Source organism: Arachis hypogaea, chromosome 15, assembly GCF_003086295.3.
Source record: "Arachis hypogaea cultivar Tifrunner chromosome 15, arahy.Tifrunner.gnm2.J5K5, whole genome shotgun sequence".
Lineage (NCBI taxonomy): Eukaryota > Viridiplantae > Streptophyta > Magnoliopsida > Fabales > Fabaceae > Arachis > Arachis hypogaea.
This window is the reverse complement of record NC_092050.1, coordinates 29,946,447-29,962,393: the sequence shown is the minus strand read 5'-3', so window position 1 is coordinate 29,962,393 and position 15,947 is coordinate 29,946,447. Positions and strand designations below refer to the sequence as shown.

General features: G+C 34.2%; 3 protein-coding genes across 23 annotated transcripts; 2 read left to right on the top strand and 1 right to left on the bottom strand.

Annotated features, from left to right (window-relative positions):
• Positions 1-232: 232 nt before the first annotated feature.
• On the top strand, positions 233-1,991 carry LOC112750095 (metalloendoproteinase 1). The gene is made up of 2 exons (XM_025798642.3): positions 233-997; positions 1,452-1,991. The coding sequence occupies exons 1-2, from the start codon at positions 378-380 to the stop codon at positions 1,849-1,851; spliced, it is 1,020 nt and encodes a 339-aa protein (XP_025654427.1). The 5' UTR covers positions 233-377; the 3' UTR covers positions 1,852-1,991.
• Positions 1,992-4,985: 2,994 nt separating this feature from the next.
• LOC112750093 (uncharacterized) lies at positions 4,986-11,178 on the top strand. Of its 21 annotated transcripts, none has more exons than XM_025798635.3 (11): positions 5,052-5,389; positions 6,051-6,090; positions 6,295-6,310; positions 6,409-6,463; positions 6,769-6,999; positions 7,425-7,679; positions 8,842-9,098; positions 9,405-9,518; positions 9,696-9,797; positions 10,063-10,452; positions 10,932-11,178. In XM_025798635.3, the coding sequence occupies exons 6-11, from the start codon at positions 7,427-7,429 to the stop codon at positions 11,019-11,021; spliced, it is 1,206 nt and encodes a 401-aa protein (XP_025654420.1). In that variant the 5' UTR covers positions 5,052-5,389; positions 6,051-6,090; positions 6,295-6,310; positions 6,409-6,463; positions 6,769-6,999; positions 7,425-7,426; the 3' UTR covers positions 11,022-11,178. The 21 variants fall into 21 exon arrangements, with proteins under 21 accessions (XP_072075075.1, XP_072075081.1, XP_025654420.1 ...); XM_025798631.3 differs by having other exon boundaries at positions 6,409-6,661; XM_025798629.3 differs by having other exon boundaries at positions 6,292-6,310.
• Positions 11,179-14,621: 3,443 nt separating this feature from the next.
• LOC140179183 (uncharacterized) lies at positions 14,622-15,581 on the bottom strand. Its single transcript, XM_072217841.1, has 2 exons — positions 15,414-15,581; positions 14,622-15,203 (listed from the first exon to the last, which is right to left on the bottom strand). Exons 1-2 carry the CDS (start codon positions 15,579-15,581, stop codon positions 14,622-14,624), a joined length of 750 nt encoding a protein of 249 aa, XP_072073942.1.
• Between the last annotated feature and the right edge of the window lie 366 nt (positions 15,582-15,947).

The window sequence follows — 15,947 nt, the reverse complement described above, 5'->3', positions numbered from 1 at the left end:
CTTATATGTACAATTTTTTTTAAAAATATATCTCTAAAGTTTACCTAGCAGATCTTTAATTTATTTAAAATTATATTATGTATATATCAAAATTAACTATTAAAATTAATTATTAATATAAAATATATATTAAAATATAAATATATATTAAAAATAAAATAAATTATATATGTATTTATTTATAAATATATTAATGATTAGTATAAAGTAGCATAATGACCAAGTCATCCATAAATAATTGCTGGGCAACCCTCGTATAGTCATATCTCTCACTCTCAGACTCTCCTCCCTCCCTCTTTAACTTTTCTTTCATTATATAATGTGCTCAAACTTCCCCATTTCTCATTCTCAAACCGCAAAAACAAAATAAAGTCAACATGAAGAGACATCTTCTGGCACTGTTATTCTTCTTTCTCCTTCTTGACTCATCTCTTTCAATATCGCTGGGACCTGTCGCTAAAATCTTTAGGAATCCCGCCATCAAGAGATTATACAAGCATCCGCTTGCCAAAAAGGCATTCCATACCGGATTCGACTATTTGAAGAACCAGAGCACCCCTCCACCACCGCCAGGTGCGCCGGAGGAGAAAATCCAAGGCCTCCATTTGGTGAAACAGTATCTCAACGATTACGGTTACATGCAAGACTCCGACAATTACACAGATCTAATGGACCAGGACACCGTTTCTGCCATCAAAACCTATCAAACCTTCTTCAATCTCACCGTCACCGGATACCTCGATGACGAGACTCTTCAGCAGCTTTCGCTGTTCCGATGTGCTGTCCCGGACGTTAATTTCAACTACTCTCTCTCCCCTACCAACAACGTGTCGTGGCCTAAAGGGAAAGACTGGTTCTCTAACCGCACCAATCTCACCTACGGCTTTCTCCCGCAGAGCGACATCCCAGACAACTTCACCGCGGTGTTTAAAGACTCATTCAAGCGGTGGTCAGACGCTATAACGCCGGTACTAAACCTAACACTCACAGAGACAAGGTAAGAAAGGTGTTTTAAAATAAAAGTTGATTGAATTTAAATAAAAAACCCTCACATACATAAATTTATTTTTACGTGAAATTAATATATAAGGAAGATTAAATAATTTAATAAATTTAATTAAATTATAATCTAACTGTTATGATTATACGTGAATTTTCACTCAAAATAATAAAATATATGCAATATAAAAATATTATATATATATAAATAATATTAATTTAATTATTAAATTAATTATTATATATTTATATATTTATATATAAATATATAAATTATTTAATTTTTTTTAATAATATATATATTTTATATTTTATCCTATATATTCTATACGAAAACAAAATTTTTGTTTAACATATGTAGCATGTTTGTAATAAGTAATAACAACTATAATATTAGTTACCAACTTAGCATAATAAGTATTTTATATTGTATTTAATTGTTTGTGTGTCAGGTACGACGATGCAGACATTAAGATAGGATTCTACAAATTTAATAACATGACGGTGGGCAATGAGGTGGTAGGGGTAAGCGTTATAGAACTTGTTTCGGGTAACGAAGATGTTACTGTTGGGGACATGCTTTTGGATGCTACAAAGTACTGGGCACTTCCCAATGACACTCTTAAACTTAACAGCTCAACGCTAGAGGATGGTATAATTGACTTGGGTGCTGTGGCGATGCACCAGATAGGGCATCTTCTTGGACTTTCACACTCCTCTCACAATGAATCGGTTATGTATCCTTATATTTTGCCTCAAAACCAGAGGAAGGTGCAGCTCTCAAACGATGATAAACAACAAATCAAACAAGTTTATTCCACCCCTGCAAGTGGAGTTGGGACCAGTAATTGAGGATTCATTACCTCTCTCTCACTTGGATTTGCATGCATGTTCCTGTTGTACTAGTTGTCTTACCGCTACGTGATTGTGTGAATGTTTTTTAGTTTTTGTTTTTATTTCTTAATACATTACCTCTTTACCGTCTTGCCACATTTTTTTTGGGGTTCATTGATAAAAAAATTTGATTTAATGTTTTTTAAATTAAAAATTGGTAGTGTCTAATGCGTAAAGATTTTTTTTTTTTGTATAAAAAGTAGGGAAAATATATAAAAGAATATTTTGTTTTTCTCTGAATTCTTTTCTAAATACTTGACACGAATATGAGGTTTAATTAAGAGGTCGAATTGGACCGATTTTTTTACCTTTAATCCAATAAAAAATAATGTAATAATTATGTTAATGTATAAGAAAAAGATAAAGAATTAAAAAAAAAAAAAGTAATAGTTGCGAAAGTCTCGTCAACAAGGTTTTCAAAACCAAATTGGGTATCAAACTAATCTAATTAATGACATATTGATTGAGAAGTTCAATCAATTGAATCATATTGATTTAGACGTTCAACCAATTGGATTATATAGTCTAATCCAAATAATTAAATTATAATAAAATAATTTATAATAATTTATAAAATAAAAAATAAAACATAAAAATATACTTATATTTTAATATAAATATTAAAATGCACTTTAAAAATATAATAATCAAAGTCTTAAAATCTCATTTAAATAAAACAAAGGAATACTACGACGCTAAATTGCTTTACCGATTAATATTACGATGACCTTTATAGAGACGGAGTTTAAGCTGCCGTCAATAAAATTAATTTAAAGAAACGCAGCGATTCAATACTATCGATAAATTATTTTACCGATAATTAAACCATCAGTAATAAATGAATTCGAATTTAAATTCATACCTATTTTCTCTTTTCCTTCCCATTTCAGTAACCTCTCTCTCTCTCACTACCCGCACTTTCTCTCTATAATTTTTTACTGCTCGAAACTTCGATCAACATTAGGTTAACCGCGGTGAGTTCCTTTTCAATTTAATTGGTTTAGTTTGTTTGATTAGTTGAGTTTTTTCATTCATTTTTTAGTGTTCTTATTTTTTTATCTTGAATTTTGAGCTTTGGTCCAAATGTGATTTTTTTAGATGGAGAGTGCTAGGAGAACAATAAAAATCTTGAACAACATGAACAACGACCAATCAAATGGAAATACACTACATCCTAATTTAATGCTACTAATTAAATTTACTCTTTTAACTCTATTAATTCACATTGTTTACACATTGTTCAAAAATCTTGTTGGTTACCTATACTTTTCCTTTTTAGATACTTAGTGGCTTTAGGACATTTCTGCTGTATGTTGCTGCTACAATGCAGGAATTGTTCGATTATTTTTACTATTTTAGACAGGCTTAATAATTTAATTTGTCCAATGAGATTGGTATTTATTTATTTAATTATGTTTTTATTGCTATTAAACTTAATTGAACCTAAAACTTATAAATAATATAAGTGAAAGAATTTTTTAAATTGAAAAAGTATTTACTTTGGCAATATTAAATGTTTAAGATAGAGATTTAAACTTCTACAATAAATTTATAGAATGGAAGAGCCAAAATGATTATGTGTAAGGGCAACATAGAGATTCTTCCGATTTATTTGCTATGAAATTTGTTTGTGTTTGCTCCATATTTATTTGTGGACTAAAAATAAGGTGATTAGAATGGTTAGCATTAAATAATGTATTTAATTTGTAAATTGTATGATGATTAGTTTATGTTGTGTAAAAATATTGCTAATATATTAAAATATAATATGGAATTGAAATTTGATAAATTGGAGGGTCCTAATGGTAGAAAAAATTCTGGAAAAATTAAAAAAAAAAAAAACTTTTAGAGATTAATACAATTTAAATAGCAAAAGCTTTTTGAAAAAATGTAGGTGAGTGGGATCAAATGGCGCAAAATCGATCTTGATGAATGATAAACACTTTTAATAGGGGTTTTAAATCGTCATTTATAGATGGTTTGGATGAATTCTTAGACACATGCATAAAATCGGACGATTATTTGAGATTGCGAAAGATTAGGTATTCGTGTGCTAAATGTAAATGCACTAAATTTAAATACAACTGAGGATGTAAGGTATGATTTTATGAAAAAGGAGTTTATGCCAAATTATTGGGTGTGGGTACAAATATGGCGAATAAGATTTACAAATCAGGAGTAGTTCTAGATAAGGAGGACATTCGGGCTGTGATGTGGATATTCTTGGACATCTTTTTATTACTTATATAATTGTTTATTAACGTATTATTAATGATGGTCGTAGTAAGGGATGGCCAAAGAAGAATGCGAGTGTACCGCTTGACTTAGGCGACACATCTTTGTGCATCACCGCTATTATCACTACTCCTCCTCTTGTCATTCCTACTCCCCCTTTCACCCAAGTCCCAAGCTGCAGAGGATGGGTTGCCACAACTTACTATGATCCCGACACCTAGGACTAGTAGCCAGCCATAGCCATAGTCGGGCATCTACCATTGGAGGATCAGAACATACTAGAGATCCACCACCTGCGAGGCTACGACTAAAAAGATGGTATGTGTTTTAACATTTTAACAATAGCACACAATATAACTTACATAATATCACATTCATCAAGTATTCCTTTTGATAGGAGGCTGAGCTGAGCTCCGTAGGAGCGAGTTGTTTATGAAGACCCCAACACAAAAGCCGATCGGTCAAAGTCGGTCAACAAGCGCTCTGATACTCACGTAAGTCTTTAGTTTGACTAATACTTAATAATCGATTATTTTAATTAAATTATAAGTCTTTAGTTCAATGACTAACATTTAACAATAAATTTTTTCAGGATCTCTTTGAGGAGGACTTGTCGATGGCCGATGAGGAGGGCCAAACGTTGGTTCAGAATTTCTCAAAAAAAAAATGTCGTCGCAAATATAGTTCTGTTCTTGTCTATAGAATAGGTTGGCCTCTGAACTATATCCTCGGAGGTTGATCGTTCAACTCTTGAGTCCGAGCTTTACCTTTTAATATGATGCTAGAATATGATCGTCGGAAAAAAGTGGGGATTGTACCTGCACTACAAGATTAATATTTAATTGTGGGAGTATTTTAGTGGAAGTTTCTCAAAACCTCCACAATATATTCTATTTATGGCAATTTAAAAAACCTCCATTAATAATTAATTCATTATTAAAATTTAAAATTCTCCCTCAAAACGACAAAACTTAATTTCCTCTTTCGTAGAAATGAGACTGAGCTGAGAAGAGAACCACGATGAAACCCTAAGTTCTGTGCCGCCGTTTCGGTCGCTTCCGCCGCCGCTTCCGCTGCCGTTTCTGTCGCCGGCGTTGTTACCACTGCCGTGTCCGTTGTGGTAGAAAGCTTCTGGATCGAGCCACCTCTTCTATCAAGGCGTTTTTAGATCTGTTCTCTCTATACTATCGTTGTTGCCACTGCAGTTTCCGCCGCCATTGCCGCCACAGTTTCTACCGTTGATGCCACCATAGTTGCCACGGTACAACGTCGTTTTCTCTCACTCTAATTTCTCCTTTGAACTGCTGCTGGTACTTCCTTTTCTACTTCTTCCCTATTAATTTGCGAATATTTCTTCTTTGTTAACAATAAATTTCTTCTCTGTCTCACCTCCTCAGTTCTATTGCTGCTGTCTCACTAGTATCTCCTCTTGTTATGATCTTTTGTTCTGTATTTTTTATTGTTAGATTTTAACATAAAAGAAACATTGAACATAATTGTGAAAATTATTATAATCTCTTAAAATATTTTAATTATCGATTATATAAATAATATATGCTTAGGAAGATATTTTTCAGAGATATTGGTTTCTCTCTCATTGATTTACTATGCTTCATTGCTTATTGTGTTCAAAGAATTTGTGCTGCTTACTGCTTGCTAGTACTCAGTCATGTTTAACTATTTATGTAGTTTATGTCTTGACTTGATTATGGTTTTAGTTTGATTGTACTTTATTGTTGTTTTTGTTACCAATTTTGTTCTTTATTGTTCTTGACTGTCTATTAGTACTATTGTATCGCAAATTAATGGCCATTGTGTTTTAATTTTAGACTTATATATTATTAGTGATTATTATGCTTTAATTCTAGACTTTGGCATCTACTTGCTATATATTTTCTAAGTGAATTCGCATACGCACGCAGTTTATCCTGAAGGTTGGATTCCTAGGTGGTCTGTTTGAAGGTCAGACTGATTCTAATTATGAAGTTCTGATATGTGATTTGTTTTTTAATCTATGGTTTAACTTTTGGATTGACTGAATTTATAATTAAAATTTTGACGGGAAATATGTATACTTTTAGACTTATTAAGAGTTTTGAGGTGGTTCTTTTGGTTCATTCTAATTAGTATAATCTTTTTGTGCATTTTACATGGTTTCTAAAGAAGAGAATTGGCTAAAGAGGTAAGCTATATCTCTGAACTTATGTTTTCATGCAGTTTGTTCAATTATTTGGCAGATGAACTTAAATTTGATTTGATTCTTTCTGCAATAAAATACAGGATATGAGGCACAAGCCAATGAAACTGGAGAAGCTACTACACCAATTATAGTAAGGTAGCTAGAAGATATTTTTAGCTAGAAGAAATTCAGGGAATTGAAAGGAAAATTCGAGTTCTATATGCAGACTTTGTACACACACATGCCAACATCTTTTATTCAGATCAGTGATGTGAGGAGGATGACTAGAGCTTTAGATTTGCTTAGATCCCTTGAAAGTTCCCTGAATCATGTTCTGTACAGGAAAACTCTAAAGTATTTCTTTGCTTCCATTTTCATTGTTTAGCTTCCTTCTTATTTACTTGCTTTAAATTTAGTTATTCTATTGCTGGTAATTGTTCTAAACCTGTAATACTTTTCAGGAACAAGATTATTTTCAGCTCTTCATCTAGTTGGGACTCAACCTCAACAAGCTTAGCTCTCGTTTCATTGCATTCCTTCCTAGCATTCCCTATCTCCCTCTTCTGGGCCTCTAATTCAGCCAGCAGCTGCTAAACCATATTAGATTTTGAAGACTGAGGTCCTCCTCCAGAACCTAGCACACATGTTTTATTCCTGACCACTGACTCGAAAGGCATTATTAATAAATTCAGGTTTAACTGTTTCAATCCCTTCTTGAGAATCCTCTAGTTCACTTAATTCTTATCAATTTGTAGTTATAATTACTTTTGAAAACTAGTGTGATCATGTAGTTTAGTATATTTATCTCTATAAAACTTATTAATAATTTCCTTAGTTTAATCTGCAACGATTTTATTTCATATATGTGTATATATTTAATTTCCTCAGATAATGCTATTATTCTCATTATATTCTTTCTGGCAAAACATTAGCACTAAGCCATATATTCTGATGTAACACATTATAAACCACTTAATTAAAGTGAAATCTTACAGCTTCATAGCTGACCGCATGAAAAGATTTCTGGCCACTGAATTCATTAATATTCCACAGGGTGGTAAGGAGGATAGAAGAGAATAAACTAATGCTTAACAGTTTTGTATTTGTTGATGTGCAGTCATGCCAAGGGGCAAACGCATAAAAAATCCATTAAAGTTTGTAGATGAAAGGGAAAACAACAATGCTTCTCATTCCCTTCAAGCTCCAGCACCAGCAGCATTTGAAGATATCACTAGTGTAGAGGCTAGTGAGGCTCCTTCTCAAGATCCTTCTCAAGCTCCTTCTCAAACCGCTGCAAATTCCATTTCATCTGATGGAGTCACACGTTGTTCTAACTCAAAGTCTTCATCTGCTTGGAATGTGGAGATAATTGGTATTAATTTATATTGCATAACTAATTAATGTGATTAAAGCATAGTTTAAATCATTTATGCTATTAGGTTGAACATGTCCTGATCCATAATCATTTATTAGCTTAAAAGGTTGTTATTCTCAAATATAACTGTTAGCTTAAAAGAACCCAATTAGACCACCAAGAATAGTTTTTCTTTTCTATACTGTCCTCACAAAAACTGAAAGGAATAAAATCAAATCACCAGAAATATATAATCATTTAACCACACTTAAGATAGCAATTTCAATGTACAGGGATCATCTAATCTAAGCTAGCTATACTGTACCATTTTTTTTCCTTTTAACAAAATAAACATGTTATTTTATTTTTGTCTCACATACTAATTGAGCAACTTCACCAATTTTGCTTTTAATGCCTATGCAACAACAGTTGCTCATGAAAACTAGTAGTACTTAGTTTCATTATATGACTCACCTATCTGTTTTGAGTAAATTACTAGTTTTGTTGGTTAAATTAGTTGTACTTGACCTCAGAGTATTTGATCTCGTTTCAATAATGACACTACTACACGAGAAAGATTAATCATTGGTTAAAAAGATAGTACTTGAAATAATTGTAACAGAAATCCAGAAAAACTAGATCAATATTATGTGTCAATTATTGCCTTCAATTTTAAATTATTGTAACATTTTCATCTAATATTAGAGTAGTCTTTTTTATGGTTTTCAAGAAAAATTACAAGAAAAATCTGTCAAAATTAAAAAAACGATGATGTTCTATATAAGTGGTATATAATAGTAGTAGCCCTTGGATGCCTTTGGAGTCAACCATGAGCAAACTTTCATAATAAGTTAATAACCATTTCTTTTGACTTAGAGAGCTTATTAGCTTAATTTATTAGCTTATTAATTTACGTCAGTGCTTATTAGCTTAATTAGTTATTATTAGTACCACTACTAGTCATAAAAAAAGTTACCCACCCTACAAAAAAAAAAAATTATATATACACATTAGGTGTGTGACTTTAACCATATAACACTTAATGATTGAATTTTTTTTTATTATTGTTTGTTCCACAATCATATGTAGCTGGGAAGAGGAAGGAGTCTCCTCTTTTACGTTAATATACATGCATTATTTATGAATGTTTTCAATAATTAAGTTTTTTATTTTCCTTAAGACTCTACAAATATGAAGAAGAAGGCTAAGATCAAAGTCAAGGATGTTTGCAACTTACCTAGGGGAGACCGTGTAATTATAGAGGTTGACGAAGAGGGTGCGGCATATGGTGAAGCACAAAGTTTACTTGCTGGCTATTGTGGTATATTAGCAACTAATGCTCGTATCTTTCCAATTAGCTTTGAAAAGTGGTCAGGACAAGAAAATGGTGGCATGCCTAAGTCTTTTAAGGATGAGTGCTTTGATACAATGATAAAGGTAAAATTCATTTTATTTGAAACTTCTATTAGTTCAAGTATTTATTTATTTATTTGTTTGTTTGAAGCCCCACTTCCATTTTACAAGCACAGAAAAGATTGCCTACAGGTATTGCATTCAAAGTATTGCAAAGAAGTGGGCAACATATAGACAAAGATTGTGGAATGAGTTCTATGATTTAGTTATTGTTGTACTTTAATTATCGACTAAAACCGTCTACAGTTGTAAGACACTAAACAATTCATTTAGTTATTGTTGTACTTTAATTAAAAAAATCTTAATTGAAGTTATTATATTTATTTTTAGGAGCTTTGCATGAAAAATAAGGAAAATCGAAGCAAGCAAACCATTCCTCACACTTGTGGATCTAAATCCAACTCTCGGAGGCGACATGAGATAGTATATATATACACATACTTGGTACATGTGTGATTTTACTTGCATTAGATATGTTAATTGTTTTAACTCTTTATTCCTTCTTTTTTAGTACTTGGAGGCGACATGAGATAGTATATATATACACATACTTGGTACATGTGTGATTTTACTTGCATTAGATATGTTAATTGTTTTAACTCTTTATTCCTTCTTTTTTAGTACTTGGAAACGGGAAAAAAGCCTAGTAGAGGAATGATGTACATTGAAACACATAAGAGAAAGGATGGGTCTTTTGTAAATAGCGAGGCATTAACTATAGTGGTAAGTATTTTGTAAACCTTTGCTATCTTATCTTATTTATTTGTATGTGATCATGTGAAAATGGGATTTAAGTGTGGTTGCTGGTGGATTGAGATATGTAATGATTATAGGAAAGTGGTTCACTTCACTTGTATGCACTTTTCACTTTAAATTTTTGGTTGTGATAATGGTCTAGGAACATTAGAATAATCATAATCTACAATGCCATTGGTTACATGTGTTGCTACTTTTAAATTGAATAGTTTCTATTTACTCTTTTAAATAGGAACAAATTGAGCTGAATATGACACCGTCAAATACACAATTTGAGGTGTCCCCTAATAATGCTGTTGGTAAAGTTTTGGGGCCTGAACACTCTGGGAGAGTTCGTTGCATGGGCATGGGAGCAGCGCCTACAAATACCTTTAGGAATGTGAGAAGTCCGCTTAATGGGATGACCATCTCCACTAATTCAGCTGGATCTTCTTCGCCTACTACTGCTGCAATTTTACAGGAAAAGATCAATAATTTGGAGTCTGACTTGCATAATTCACAGCAAAAGGTCATTAGTCTAGAGTCTAAATTGCAGCAATCATTTGATATGATGAAAGCATATCTAATGATGAAGGAAGGAGGAATCCCCGAAGCGCTTGTTGGCTTCTTTTCTGCCCGCGAGGTAACTTTATAATAAATTCATTTGTTAGAAATATAAGTTTAGATGGAATAATAATTAATAATGGAGTCTAATTATTGAAATTGAACATGTTCATATCATCAATTCTAATTATTAAATAAACGTGATACACTAAAAGTAAAAGGCTCAAATGATAACAATTGGTGTGTTTAATAGTTATAGAAAAGCTAGTATTATGTTAAAGTTGTTACATTATTTTACCAACTTGTTCATTATCAATGGTAACCCACGACTCTAGATGCCAAAAATTAGGTTGAGAATAGTTAAGAACATGGACATCACAATGTTCTTGCATTCTGTTAGTGGTTGTTGTCCATTAAACATGGGAAATTGCTCTGCTGTGTTTTGATAAATACACTAGGTTTAGATGCTCTTTAAAATTGAATTATAAAGCTTATATCGGATTATCTTGATTCTTAACTTTATTGAAATTATTAATAACATCTTATGTTTACATATAGGCTAATGATGCTGAAAGCGAGCCTACTACTCCCTTTGATGCTAGGAGATCAGCTGGTGATAGTAATGGATATCCGAGGACAAATATTTGAAACTTTTATGTAATTAGATGACATTGAAATATTGAAGTTGTTTTATTTTACTTTTTAAAGAAAAATAATAATAGATATGTAAAACAATACCATATGCAATTATGTTTGGAATTATTGACTTTGAGAATTTTTTATTTAGAGTTATGTCTTATATTGAGGAATTGTGTTATAAAAGATTTAGTTTCTAAATTTTGATATTATAAAATAAATTTCTAATTTGAGAGCATATAAATGAAATGAGATTAATGAATGATTTGAAATTAAAAATAAATAATTAAATACAGGATATGTGGAGGTTTAAAAATCTCACAAAATAGTTAATTTGTGTCAAATTGAAAAGTCAATTTGTGGGAGTTTTAAACTGCCACAAAAGTGATTTAAAACTGCCACAAGGGTTCAATATAAAACCTTCACTAATCACATACAAAACCCCCCACTGAATAGATTGTGGAGGTTTTTAAAAACCCCCACAAAAGACCTCGTGGCACCTCAAATTTTGGGGGTTTTAGAAACCCCCACAAACTATTTGGTGGGGGTTATAAACCTCCACAAATAAGAAAAAAATTGCCACAAATAAACAAAAACCTTGTAGTGCTGCAAAGGCACTCCAAAGCTTAAGTCAGTATATTGTATATTCGGAACTTACTGAATAAGATACTTTACCTTGCTTTTGTATGGTGAGCTTTTCGTCAGTTACGATTCGAGCATTTACGTCGGCTTGGAGGGGATTGGTAACGTATCTGGTCGTTATACCGTTTGGGTATCGGTTATGATATGAAAATGAACAGAACCGAGTTATAGCTCATAAAAGTCGAGCTATAACGGGTGATGCTGAGTTATAGCTCATATTGATGATGGTCATAATACCGAGTTATAGCTCATATTGATGATGACCATATCACAGCCCCCAGGCTTAGCCTGAGGAGAGTTTTTTAATGAAGCAGGTTGAGCTTCTTGATGAGTTATAACTCGATTTAAATAGGTAACCTCGGTGAGCCCCCATTTCAACGTACTTCATTAAAAATAAAATTTTATTATTGGATGTGGGAGGTCGTGTCCATTTTTGGTGGGGAAAGAGAAAGTTTTATTGGAGCATTTAAAGCTTGTTATGTTTCCAAAGCAACTTGACCGTTTGATTTGATAGAGTAACAGCTACTTTGGGGTATGGTTAAGGTGATGGTGTGGGTACCAAGTTTGTTTATGACTGACCCTTGGTTTCTGCTGCTTGGAAAATCAGAATGAGTAAAAGAGGTATCCATGCCATTTCTCTCATTTTTATTTTCTTCTGCATCTTCTTCCTTTCGTGCTTCTGTTCTTCTGTTCTGATGGGGTTTGAGAAGGAGAAGAAGAATAAGATAGACTGGTCCTACGACTGGGTGAGTGAGGATGTGAGATCGAGAGTTTCATTATTCTGTGATGAAGCTGCTGTGAAGGAAGTGAGTGCAGCGAAAGTTGTAAGGGCTGGTTGCAAAGCTCAGGTTGAGTTGTTGCCATGTAGTGTTGATGATAGGATTTATCATCGAGGGCAGGGGTTCGAATTTTTTTATATGCATAGCTGTGTTTTAGAAGAGTTAAGGGTTAAGCTGCCATTTACAGAGTTTGAATGCCAGGTTTTAAAACAGTTAAACTGTGCTGCTTCCCAGCTTTATCCGAATGGATGGGCGTTTTTCTGTTCCTTTGAGATTCTGATGGAGTTTCTTGAAGAGAAGCCATCAGTGGATCTGTTCTTTTCTTTGTTCCAAGCAAAGGGAGTGTGAAAGGGAGGCTGGATAAATTTGAATAGCACCCCTGGGTTTGGTATTTTTAAGCTATATAAATCCACTTTTAAGGATTTTAAGGAGATGTTCCTTAAGGTTAGGAGTCCTGAAAAGGATTTCCCTTTTTATATTGATGAGGATTTGGCCGAGAGGTTTCCATTGTGGTGGTGTTCGGAACCTCAAAACATACTTGGCCCCGAGGTTATATCTCCGAGAAATGTTTGTTTGATTGAGTTCTTGGTTGAAAACATTGACCGTAAGGAGCTGATATCTATGTATGAGTTACTAAAGTGGGAAGAAAATAAAGATGCTGTTTTGGAGTACTTGGGTGAGTTTGGGGTTTTATGTGATGTATATATTATTCTTTCTATTGATGTCTAACCTATGGTGTATTTTTGCAGGTGGTAAATATTCTGGAGTTTCAGCTGCATCCCTGAGGTGCCGATTTAAAAATAAAAACCTTGAGAAAGAAGTGTCATCATCTAACCGAGAAAAAGTGGTTGTGGCTGGAGAGGTTACGCAGCCGCCTCGTGTTCGGACAAAAGTGGTTATGAAGAAGAGGAAATCGGAGGTGGTGGAGTTATCAGAAGATTCTGGAGGGAAAGAGCACGGCGTCCCTTTGGAAGAAATTCGGGCTTTCATGAATAATCATGGAAGGCTTCATGAGATGTCTGATTAGAGTGAGGATTTATCAGTGTGGGGGGAGGGATTATCCTTATATGGTTGTGGCAGATGAATATTGCCAATCTTCATCCGATGTGTCTCTGGCTAATGAGGTTGGGGAAACGGCCATTGGACAGTATATGCAGGTAATTGTCTGACCTTGTGTATATTTTAATTTTATTGTGGCAATGACCTTTAATCTTTTGGGATGGTGTGTTGTAGGTTGTTGGCCTAAGATTAGCTAGTTTGAGGCGTAGGCAGGAGTTGAAACATAAGGAGGTGACGATCGAAAGGGAGAAAAACTTGCTTATGAAAGAAGAGTTAAGTAAAAGTCAAGGTATGGTTGCCGAGCTTGAGATTCAATTGGCTGATGTTAAGAGGCAGTTGAAAGAGACCAAAGATAATTACGCTAACGATGTTGAGGATTTGAAAAAGAAGAAAGCTGACTTGGCGAGCATGCAAACTCGGCTGATTGAAGTAACTGCTCAGCTAAAAGAAATAGAGAAAAAGAAAAGTGATGAGATTCTGGACTCATTTGTTGAAGGATTTGAAAGGGCTCTCTTACAAGCAAAGTTTTTGGCACCAGAAGTGGATTTATCCGAGATGGATCCTGGAAAGATTGTTAGTGATGGCAAGATGGTTGAGGATGATGGTGATGCCGAAGATGAGGCTGATAATGTTTAATGTATTCTGTTTATGATTGTGTGGTTTTATGAAACTTTATATGCTTTTTTTTTTAATACTGTGGATGTAATAGATAGTAGCATGTGATGCTTTTGAACTTTGATTATGTTGTTTGTATGTCAGGATTGTTTGCCTTTGATTATGTGGCATTTTTTGGATTTGCTTTTTGGGAAAGAGCCTTGCTCAATTGATCGGAATATATCCGTTTGTATAATATAATTGCCGAGTATAGGCGGATTGTGATTAGACGAGTATTTTCGTCGTTCGATCTTTATGAATCAATACATAAGATGGCATCGTTTAATAATGAAGATGGCTGATAGTATAGTTTGTTAAAAAAGGATAAGGAGAACTTATTTATCATGTACAGTAAAATGTTTAGACCTTTGAATACAAAGGTGCAGGTAGGCTAGCCTCGTTAAAACCTCTCCAAGCAAAACTCTTTTGGGAAAAAATTTTGGTAGTAGGAAAAAGAGTACAAGCCTGGCCCTGACTTTTAACTATAAAATTTCTTAAGGGAGGAAACATTCCAAGTGTTAGGTAGGATTGTACCATTTAGTGATTCTAGCTTATATGCTCCGTTACTGAGGACTTGTGTTACTCGGTATGGGCCGTCCCAGTTTGCTGCGAGCTTTCCATGGGAGGTTGGTTTCCGAGCATTCTCTGTCTTTCGAAGTACTAAGTCACCCTTGTGAAATGATCGGCTTCTTACTGTTTTGTTGTGTCGCCGAGCTATTGCCTGTTGCGCTGCACGTTGTCGGAGTGTTGCTATATCCCTTATTTCCTCGATGATATCTAACTCGGCTCTCCGATCTTCATTGTGATTACCGATCTTAGTTCTGATAGAGCTTTGTGAAATTTCTAGTGGTATCATTGCCTCAGAGCCATATACAAGTCGGAATGGTGTCTCTTTTGTTGCTAATTGAGGAGTTGTGTTATATCCCCAAAGGACTTCAGGTACTAATTCGGCCCAGAGTCCATTTGCGTCGTCTAACTTTTTCTTGAGTGCATGCAAGATGACTTTATTTGCTGCTTCGGCTAATCCGTTTGTCTGAGGATGCTCGACCGAAGCAAAATGCTGTTTGATTTTAAGGTTCTGCAAAAAATTTTGAAACTTCTGATCGACGAACTGGCGACCATTGTCAGTGATAATATGGTGTGGGATGCCAAATCAGAAAATAAGATATTTCCAAACGAAAGAGATCATTTGTTGGGATGTAATTCTAGCCAAAGGTTGGGCTTCAACCCATTTTGAGAAATAAACAATTGCAACGATGAGAAATTTTACCTGGCCTGGTGCCGTTGAGAACGGACCGAGGATATCCAGCCCCCATTGGTTGAAAGGCCAGGTAACATTGGAATGATGAATATGTTCGGCAGGAATGTGTATGATTGGTGCATGTTTTTGACAATTGTCGCAGGTCTTTACCTTGTTTTGGCTATCATGTTTCAACATCGGCTAATAGAAACCAGCACGGAAGATTTTTGATGTTAAGCTCCGAGCTCCTGTATGTGTTCCACAAATTCCCTCATGCGCCTCTGCCAATGCTATGTCGGCTTCAGCTTTGTTAAGGCACTTTAACAGTGGGCGAGTGCATCCTCGCCTGTATAATACTCCATTGAGTAGTGTGAAAAAAGACGCTTGTCGGCGAAACTTCTTTCTGTTGTCTATATAATCTGGTATATGACATGCTTGTAAATATTTGATGAAGTCGTTTCTCCAATCCTATTCCTGTATAACACTTAACACATCTGTTAGGCTCACACTTGGAGACGTTATAGCGAATTGATGTAGTGTACATAAGTCAGATTGTGTGCTGCC